At 43.5% G+C, this 9,570-nt stretch overlaps 2 protein-coding genes across 8 annotated transcripts in view; both read right to left on the reverse strand.

Annotated features, from left to right (window-relative positions):
• ANHX (anomalous homeobox) overlaps nucleotides 1-743 on the reverse strand; it is a 13,563-nt gene extending 12,820 nt beyond the window's left edge. Inside the window, exon 1 of the mRNA XM_009330795.1 lies at nucleotides 730-743. Within this exon, the coding sequence (XP_009329070.1) occupies nucleotides 730-743 (14 nt within the window). The remainder of the gene's footprint in view (nucleotides 1-729) is intronic.
• Nucleotides 744-1,032: 289 nt separating this feature from the next.
• Nucleotides 1,033-9,570, reverse strand: part of DEPDC5 (DEP domain containing 5) — a 46,758-nt gene continuing 38,220 nt past the window's right edge. For 6 of the 7 annotated variants that reach the window (XM_009330792.1, XM_009330790.1, XM_009330794.1 and 3 more), the window contains 5 exons: nucleotides 6,239-6,408; nucleotides 5,115-5,286; nucleotides 3,957-4,017; nucleotides 2,778-2,860; nucleotides 1,033-1,890 (listed from right to left, as the gene is read on the reverse strand). In XM_009330792.1, the coding sequence (XP_009329067.1) occupies nucleotides 1,595-1,890; nucleotides 2,778-2,860; nucleotides 3,957-4,017; nucleotides 5,115-5,286; nucleotides 6,239-6,408 (782 nt within the window). In that variant the 3' untranslated portion in view covers nucleotides 1,033-1,594. The remainder of the gene's footprint in view (nucleotides 1,891-2,777; nucleotides 2,861-3,956; nucleotides 4,018-5,114; nucleotides 5,287-6,238; nucleotides 6,409-9,570) is intronic. The other variant, XM_009330793.1, reaches the window with a different exon arrangement.

Consider the following 9,570-nt stretch of genomic DNA (forward strand, 5'->3'; position numbering starts at 1 on the left):
GCGCACGGCGAGCGCTGCGCGGGGCCGGCTCAGCCCCGCACGACCGCAAGCCCGGTCCTGCGGCCAGCCGAAACCTCAGCCCTTCGTCCGCAGCCTCATGCCGGGGGGAAAGAGCTTTGCAGCGCTAAAAGCGATCCCGGTTTGCAGGTGCGGAGCCGCTGTCGGCCTCCAGGTCCTTGCACACGGGGGGTGTTGCAAGGCTGCCCCTGCACTCCACCCCCACCGCCCTTAAATTGCTTTGACAAAGCAACTGCTGCACGCACTGCTACTTTCATAGTGAAATTGTGTAGAAGAGATGGCAGCAAGTTGCTTTCATAGAAGAAAGTGTGTTTTAAGATGTTAATGGGGATCAGACATGCACCGATAATTTTGACTTAGATGAACTGAACGAAGAGGCACACAGCTCAAACCCACCTTTCTAGGTGGGTACTGTCTAATAACAGATTAGTCATCCAGACTCAAGTTCAGGGGATAAAACTGAGGCAGCTATGATTTTCCTTGAATTAGGTCTGAACACCACCATGAACGTGTCAGCCCTCTGCTGACTTCAGTTTAGTGAGGACAGATAACAATAGTAACGATCTCGCAGCAGAAGTCAACAGCCCCCCCACGCACAGCGCTACCAGGTGCAGGTCCTGACCCCACCCTGAATCTCCACTTACATAACTAGCTCATGCTAAGTCCACACCCCATATATGAGCTTCCTCTGCAAAGACAAAGACTACGTACTTGAGCGTAGGCATCTTCGTTCTGCTGCATGCAGACTTATCCTAAAAATCTGCTCATAATCCTCCCTGTTCCTCCGATCAGCAGCATCTTGTGTTCAGTTGCCCTCGATTTCTCCTTAGGCTTGGATGCCGGCCTTGCAGGACAGTAACTGGCTCCTTGCTCCTGCTGCATGACACTGTTCTAGATCCAGAGCTGGAGACAGAAAGTCCTGGATGCTTAAAGGAGAAAGCCCCACCATTGCACTTTGAGCATTTCATTGTCATGCTGGACATAAGGAGCAGTATTTCCTTTTGGCAATTATTCTCCTTTACTCCCCAATTCCGTATTGCTGTCTGGAGTTACAACAAAACATCAGGTCACTCAATTTTCTGCATTTTTACTTATTTACATGTATGAAATGTAACAAGTGTCTCACATTTTATCTTACATATTCACACAACCAGGTACACCTCAAAAGGGAAAAAGGCAGGCTGCTGTCAGGCACATCAGATGCAAACGTCACCAATCATTTCCAATGATGGTAAGCTGCTACCGTCACATTCTGTGCTGAATCTAACTGCCCTCGAAAACCATTTGCGCGCTCCCTCCTTTACCTCTGCTCTAACTGAAGTTTTGGCAATCAAGGACTGCAGCTACTTGAAACCAAGCTGAGGTCAGGTGACAGATATTGGCAAGCCAAGAGCGCCGATTCTTTTTCCAAGGGCTTAATCAAATTCTGTTGAATATCAACAGCAACATTGATCAGGTCCTCTTGGAGCCTCAAGATAAATCCAATAGAGAGGCTCTTTTCCAGTCATCCTTCACCTCTACTTCCTTGCCACAAGGTAAAGCTTCAAGCTGTCTCCCTAAGAGATACAACCTTATTTCACGGAGCACTAGCATGCATCTTATCTAGACAATCAGTCCAGAACGAAAGAAGCCGGCTATCTTTGTTCCAGCAAAAGTCTGTGAAGTCTTTCAGCAACCGATCAGCAAACTTCTCATCCCCAGTGGCACTGGACCGCCACGTTTTTGTCAGCATGGTGTTGTAGGCCCAGTTGTAGCCAATGCGCTCTTCACAAAACATGTTCTGGTTGGTGGAGCTAGTGGAGTTGCGCCGGCGTCGCTGCTGCCCACAAGAAAATTTCCGCTTGGAATATGGTAGCTGCAAAAACACTGTCCCTGGAGGAAACAGACAGGACTTTAGCCTTAGGCAGACCTAAGTCCCTACAACTGGTAGCTGACTCATTAAATTCTGAAAAGGAAACTGGACTGAGTTTCATTCGATTGCCTTTTAGCAAGATAAAATGGGATACGCTTTTCCTCCTTCGCTTTTACATGCTACTTCCTGCAAACAACAACACTGGGAGAGAGCACACTTAGTCTTGCCTTTCTCTTGGTAGAAGGGAATGAAGCAAAGCTGTAGGCTCTGATCCATCTCTCTAATTTTACATCAATTTCCATTCTCTTCTGCAATTTTCCAAAAGCTCTCTTCCTGTCATTGTCTTCAAGTCTCAGCAACCCCTCTGAACATATTATTTTACTGTAATATGCCATGCATGGAGCTTAGTTAGAAGTGCTGATAGATCACCAACATTTATGAAGAATAATAATGAGAGCAAGTGGATCCTAAATGCTTCATCTATCTCCCACACAGTATGTATGGGTAGAGATGCATCTACAACTGACCTTAAGCATGAGAAGAGAGCACTGACTTGTCCTGACACCTTTCCCTCCTTCTAGCTTCTAGATACACATTTATTTACACTGCACTTAGAATAAGCTCTGCCTTATTTTTTTTTATTTCTCCATCTCCTGGAAATAAAAGTTTCAGAGACACTATAAAGCAAGATTTCAAACCAATGCCACTGATCAGCAGCAACACTTTGTGCTTTTCCTACTGCCTCTCCAGTTTTCTGGTTTGTGTTGGCTGATACAGCTACTTGTCATCTGACTAGGGACACAATGAGGACCAACATCACTGACACAAGACACAAACTGCATGTAAAATGGTTCTTTTGGTTATAATAGCCTCCTCCTTGCCCCAGTGCCTGCCAAATATTGCTCACCTGTGACATGGATATACTGGGGCTTGTTCTCAGCTGGGAAGTTGAATGCAGAAGCCGAGTATTTATCTTGCACAAATCCAAATCTGGAGAAACAAACACCAGGGGAATTAAAAAAAAACAAACAAAAAACAAAACCAAAAAACTCCAGCCACTCCAGCTAGGATTCCTTCAGCCCAAGGCAGAGGCAGCAGGGAAAACCTTCCGCTATCACAAAGGCTCCCTTTTCTTATGGCCTGAAGGCAAGGGGAAAAGGAATGAAGAGAGCTGAGCTTCTCCAAATATTCTCTGCCCCTGCTAGGCACAGTGTGAAAGCTTGTAACTCCACACTGATCTCTGTTTTAACTCGTGCCAGAAACAAGAGCACCAGTAGCTCAGTTTGGGAGGGCACTGAGCAGTCTCTGACAAAATGGGGCAGCTGCACACGAACGAGGGAAGAGCAATAGTCAAGACGGACATTCCTTGGGTATGTTTCAAGCTGTAACATCATTTTTTTCATGCTGAGCAATATTCCACGCAGAACTTCAAGCAGCTCACCTGACAGTTCTTTGCTGTTTGGAGAATACTTGTTCCTCTTCTGCTTTCTAAGCTAATGAAAGCTTATTTCCAAGCTGAAATCCATTACAAAAGGCAGTCTCTCTACCACAAAAAAGGCTGGCAGCAACACCATGAAACAAGCTGGCAGCTCAAGCAGACAAAGGGGTAAGGCTAGATAGTATTCAAAGGTTCCCTCAATTCCTTCTTAAACTGGGCCCAACCTCCTATGTACAGCTCACATCAGTCTTCTGCCTATTGTCGATCATCGGTTGTCATCCAGTTCAAGACTATGTTAAGTACACATGAAGGAAATAACTGTCTCTTCTCAGAAAGAAATCTATTTACAATCTATCTGCTTCTAACTTAGAATAACAGAGCACCTTCAAAGCCAATGCCCTCCCTAGGAGGAGAGTATAGTTTGCTAATGAGTGACAGACTGAAACGCTATCTACCTGCCCCTTGTACCCACAGAACCACCTCCAGGCATTCTTGTCATGTTTTAGTCTAATAATCTGCAAGCAGACTTCAGAGAGGCAGACAGCACAGAACCCACGCAGCAACTCAGGAGTGACTGTTCAGCATCGGTCTTCATCCTACATTATCCAGGGAGATATGAACCTTTCAGTATTTCTGCTCTGTACGTACCTGTATGCTATTGCTTCCTGGAGGAGATGCATACGGTCCCAATATGTTTCTGGTTCGAAGCCTGAAACAAACAAGAAGGAAACAATTACCTAGTAAAGCCGCTTTATTTCCTTCTTTTTTCAAGACTTCAGTTTTCCCCAGAAGACCTCTGTGCACTTTGTTTTTTCTAGCCATTTCTTTTAGTCACACTTTTTTCTGTCAGCTGTCCCTTGAATGCCATCTTAGAGATGTGTCTTGTACACTCCAGTAGCAGATTCATCCCTGAATTTAGCTTTTGTGTCTCTTGAGATGGAGAGGAACGTAATGGGGTGTGTGGGAGGGGGCAAGGAAGGAGAGTGGGCTGCTGTGTATCACCACAGGGCACTCTGAAAATACTTAGTTCAAAGTCAGCAGGGCTACAGTGACCTCACAGGATATGGATTTGTCACTGATTGTTTCACATTTACACCTAGACACTGGGCCAAGGGTCAATGAAAATAAAGAAAACTATCATCTTCACTATTTTAAAAGAAAGCCCTTCTCACAGTGCGATTTTGCCTCTCTCTGCATGGGGACAGAGTTCTCTGATCTTTGAGCTTCCACCTGAGACGTACCACAACAGCATCACTCAAAAGGGCGAGGTCACATTGCAGAAAAGGAGATTGCAGTTTCTAGCTCTTAATCTCATGTGCAAACACTCTTACTGTGAATGTAACCATGGCAACAAAAAAAAAAAAGAGCATGGCAGTCATGCAAGCCTAATCTCACTGAGGGGGAGAATAAACAAATGCAGGATACAAATGCAGAGCAGCTGTGGGCAGGGTCTACCAGCAAAACAGATTCTTACAGTATAACATCATGTCAAACAGAGTAACTACTTGATATAGGCTCTATAAGGGTATAAAACACTATGGCAACAAAGACCACTGGGGAGACCACCTTTCCTGTGCCTTGGTACTCCTTGCTGCCAACTTCATACACCGTTGCATGCTGATTAGCCTGCTGGCACAGCTTCCTCCCAGCACCACCTTCCTGAGGGTGGCTGCTGAAATGTAAAAACAGTCCCTTCAACCAGCTAATGCATGTCTGGTAAATGAGGTTCTTCATGTCAGCTACATGCCAGAAGGGACCTGCTTGCAGAAAAGTACGCCAAGAGGTAAAACAAAGAACATTTCTTACCATCAAACAAATGCTCACTACCCTCCTTCAACAAGCAGCTAACGTTGAGCGGGATGAACAACTGAGCTCGAAGTGGGTCTCCGTATAAGTAACTGGGTAATGCAAATGGGCCTTCCAAGACTGGAACTAGCAAGAAACCACAGGACGTGGCTTTCCGATGCCAACCCTGAACCTGAGAAAAGATTCAAACAATGAATCATACGACACATGTCAAACTGAAGAAGGGCACTTATGTGCATAGGAGCAACTCATTCCCCAAGAATAGATCAGGCATGCTCAATTCTCCACATGCTCAGCTTGCTTTGCATGGCAAGCACACAAGCGTCCTTGCAAGCAAAGCAGTACAAGCACAAGACATCAGGCTTTCCCTTTTTAAGTGCCACATCAATCAGAAAGCGCTTTAAAATAGGACATTTTTCAGGAACTGATTCAGCCTACTTATCATCAGTGGCTAAGCACTGCTGCTTTACTGGCACAGTGCAATAGATTTTAAATAAAAGCAAAACCAATCACTTAGTGCTATCTGACTGGGTGGGGTAAAACCTGGTGTTAAATAATTTGAGTTTTACAGAAGTTACAAAAGGGAAAACAAAAAAACCCTAAAAATTAAAAAGTGACACAAACCACTTGCATTTTCAATTCAAAATGTTTTCAGCAATTAAAAAAAAAGCTAAAAAGCATTGCTGAACAGGAAGAACACATTGCCTGGAAAAGCCCTGTCATGAAAGCAATTCCACTGAGATTTAAAGTTTTCAGGTTTGGGGATAGAAGGAATGCAGTGTGAAATAGATTCTTTTCCAAAGACCCAGCTCAGGGCTTAAGATTTGCCTAAGGGGGACTTAAATTTAGCACCTTGACCTGTACTGATCTCATTTCATACTGTGCATGAAACCCACTAAAAGCAGAACACTATCCTACAGACAGAATGACTATAGATAGCATGATAAATGATGACCAGATGCAGCAATGCTAACAACCACCAGTAAAATTACTTATGGAAATAAGGGCAGTTCCAACCCACTGTCTCTCTCCTAATATTTCACATGACAATGTCCCCAGCAGTATAAAGGATACAGAGGCCAGACGGGCACTGCTGCGGCCACCCAGAACACAAGGACTCTTACCATCTCAAAAAGAACAGCTGCAGTCACTGCCATCCAGTGTAACTTGATTTCAAAGGCAGCATTCAGGGAGAAATTGCCATGGTAATAACAACTGCACCACTCCAAACGGTCAGTGCGGTTATTCACATCCACATCAAGCGTCACTGTGCGTTGCTCAGGCACTGTGGCAGCTACGCAGCCAAGGAATAGGGGTATATTTAAAAGATACATTAAAGAGAGGGTGGGACACAGGATGAAGAGAACAGAAGAAACAAGACAAGCTATTTGAAATTAATTTGTCCTCCCACTCCTCCCAAATATTTTTGGGCTAGCAGAAGAGTCCCAGAATGCTGCTCATCCAGATCACGAAAGACAAAAAACCTGAAGAATTACTCATTCAGGGGTCTGTGCCACAGAATTACCTCCCCAAGCAGTCAAAAGACATTTCAGCTGCAATAAAGAGACAGAACCAAGAGTCAAGCAGCTAATCAATAAGCGACTGGTGCCATAGTTAAATATGGCTAGACAACATCAGCTCCTTCATATCCAAGACATTCCAAATTGGTTTTAATATTTCTATATGCCCCCACCAGAAATCACAACAGGGTGCTGTTACACAGGGCAGGAGCATTCCAGGACTTTCCACAGCTAAAGGAGATTAGAAGTTAAACTTCTTGTTTCTTTAACCCCATATCAACATCCCACATTACTGCATTGCTAAAACTGCACATCCAACACTTTTTGTAAAAGCATGAAAAGTCAGCCAGGACTCATGCAGCAGCGTTACGATCACTGCAATACCTTCTATTGTTTTGCAATAAGTGCTGGGATAGTGCCCAAGATCCAGCTCCCTTTGTGCCCTACACCCCAGCATCCCCGTGAAAGAAAATCTCAGATATCAGGCAAGAGAGGAAGAGAAGCACAGAAAGTGGAAGTGACCTGGCTGGTGTCATACAGCGGACTGCAAGGCCAGGTATAGAACCCAGATCTCCTGACTTTGAGACCAAAGTCCTGCTATGAACCATGTTGTCACTTTCAACTTTTCTTTGGGCAAATACATAATTTAACATTTCTATAATGTTAAAAATTTATGCAAAACAAAGGGCTGCAATACTGCTATTGAAAACCCTTTGCCCCTTTTTTTTATTGCATGCATGAGGGATGGATAGTGTTATTTCTTGCTTAAGTAGAGGAAGATGTGCACCCTTTTATATGGTCAGCTTTTAAATGACCTTACAATTTAACGGCTTAATGGCGTTTAAAAAAAATGGTTGAAGTTCTTCCTCAGGATAGATGGAAAGTTCCCACCTTCACTTCTACTGCAAGTTAGCTGGAGACAGTTTTCAAGGTTATAAGAAAATCCTTTATATAGCTATAATTGCAGCTTAGGAACAGAAAAACAAAGAAAAAGCCCAATAAAAATGGAAGAACATCAGCCAGTTTTGTTTTGTAAATAAGATCCATTTTTGTCTTTGGGAAATGTATCATCTACAATTTCTGAGTTGGTCTGCTATTGTCAGACAGACCAACATCTTACGATTTTCTTTTTCTTGCTCCTTTTCAGTGGAGTATCACTGTGAATGCAATGCTTGTGGTTAGAAGGTTACAGTGCCAGTTTTGCAACAAAGTATGTTGGAAAACAACATCCCAAAAGCTCTAAAGCAAAAGCAGCTCAGTCAGGTAGATGTTGGTCATTAGCTAAGAGGTCAGTGATAACACCACAGTCCAGTGTGCCCAAACTAGGACACTGTGAAGAATGAGCTCCCTGCTCCCTTAGACTGTTCCTTTTTCCAGATAATTCAGACTCCCCATTAGGGCTGGAGCTTCTCTCTCCACCTTGCCTGCAGCTGTAATTCACAGGCAAAGCAACAGGAACACAGTCCAACCAGGTGAGCTAATCAAAAGGACATTAAAAACTGATGAGAAATATCCATGTGTCTGAATTCAGAAGCTTCAGATTAAAACCAAGTTAATTTTAATAGGATAAACTCTGGCTTCCGTAGATCTGATTTTAAGAGAACTCACCTGCTTCCCAATTGCCTTGTACCATTGAGTATTTAACTAATGATTTATTGAGTAAATCGGAGAGGAGCAGGCAGGTTATTCTCCAGTCACAGACTACACTACATACATGACTACAACTGCTAGTGCATGCATTGCTATAAATCAAAAGGGACAAGATTAGGTATATCACAGGTCAGACTTCCACTGGGAAGGGAAAGGGGACAATCACTGGGCAAGTGATAGGGGAACTGGGAGGGATAAAGATTTTAGAGATACATGGAGCTTGTTCCAGAGCTCCCAATGCTTGCATGCAATTTTATGTCACAGCCTGACATTTAGGGAAGGTGGGGAGGGGAAGAAATAAAAACCACAACCAAATCAAAGCCAAGAGAGGAACAAATGAAGTCACGTGGACCAGAGGTCATCTGGGTTTAGTAAAGCTCCTTGCCTCAGATGAACTGGTAAAGTTTTTTTTTTTGAATACTGTTTAGAAGAGGGACAGCACAGAAACATCAGTTAAACCAGTTGCTTTGTAAGAAAAAAAGTTCCACACTGGATTTTTCTCCAAGAAACTATTATTCCTGGAATAACCAGACTGCATGTGAGCAATCTGGAGGCATTTTTCATTCATCCAAGGACCGCAAATTAGTTAAATAGCAGAATGGACATAATTCCAACTGAAATGAAAAAGGAGGGCTACACAGGTGTGTAACTACATCACATGCTGAGGGAATAGACTCTTTCCTGGCTGGTGTTAAAGAAAAGGTGAGAGGGCCACTAAAGCACCCTTCTTTCTTTGCCCATTTCCCCAGGTGCAAGCTTACCAAGTCTCAGTCTTCTTATCTCACAAAAGAGGACAGACATAGAAAAGTGAAGTGGTTTTCCTGGGTTAAATAGCGAGTAAAGCAGGAACAGGATCTGGCCCAAGCACCTCCAGCCTTCACAATACTTTCATGCCAGCCTACGTTCAGGCTTCAGCTCTGGCCAATCATTGAGCTAATGAGGTTGGATACAAGCCAAGGCAACAGATTCATTGTGTGACAGGGAAAAATATCCTGCATATGTTGGCTTCAGGGAATTCACCATTAGTTCAGACTTCCTATCCTTAACGCTTTCCCATTTCTGATGCTGTTCCTCTTCAAACAAGGCTTTCAGAAATACACAAGGATTACTGTAACTTCAGGTTTAAGAGATACTACACCAGCAGTAAGTCACTCCTCTTCAGAAGGTCAAATATACAAAACAGGAGAACAGCAGAATTTTCTTTTTATCCTTAATTGATAGGCCTTTAAAAGATGCATCTAAATAAATCTGAAGCTGCAGTTCCATAGCAATGTTTTTTCTCGTAA

The sequence above is a fragment of the Pygoscelis adeliae genome, unplaced genomic scaffold (genome assembly GCF_000699105.1).
Source record: "Pygoscelis adeliae isolate BGI_AS28 unplaced genomic scaffold, ASM69910v1 Scaffold358, whole genome shotgun sequence".
Taxonomy (NCBI): domain Eukaryota; kingdom Metazoa; phylum Chordata; class Aves; order Sphenisciformes; family Spheniscidae; genus Pygoscelis; species Pygoscelis adeliae.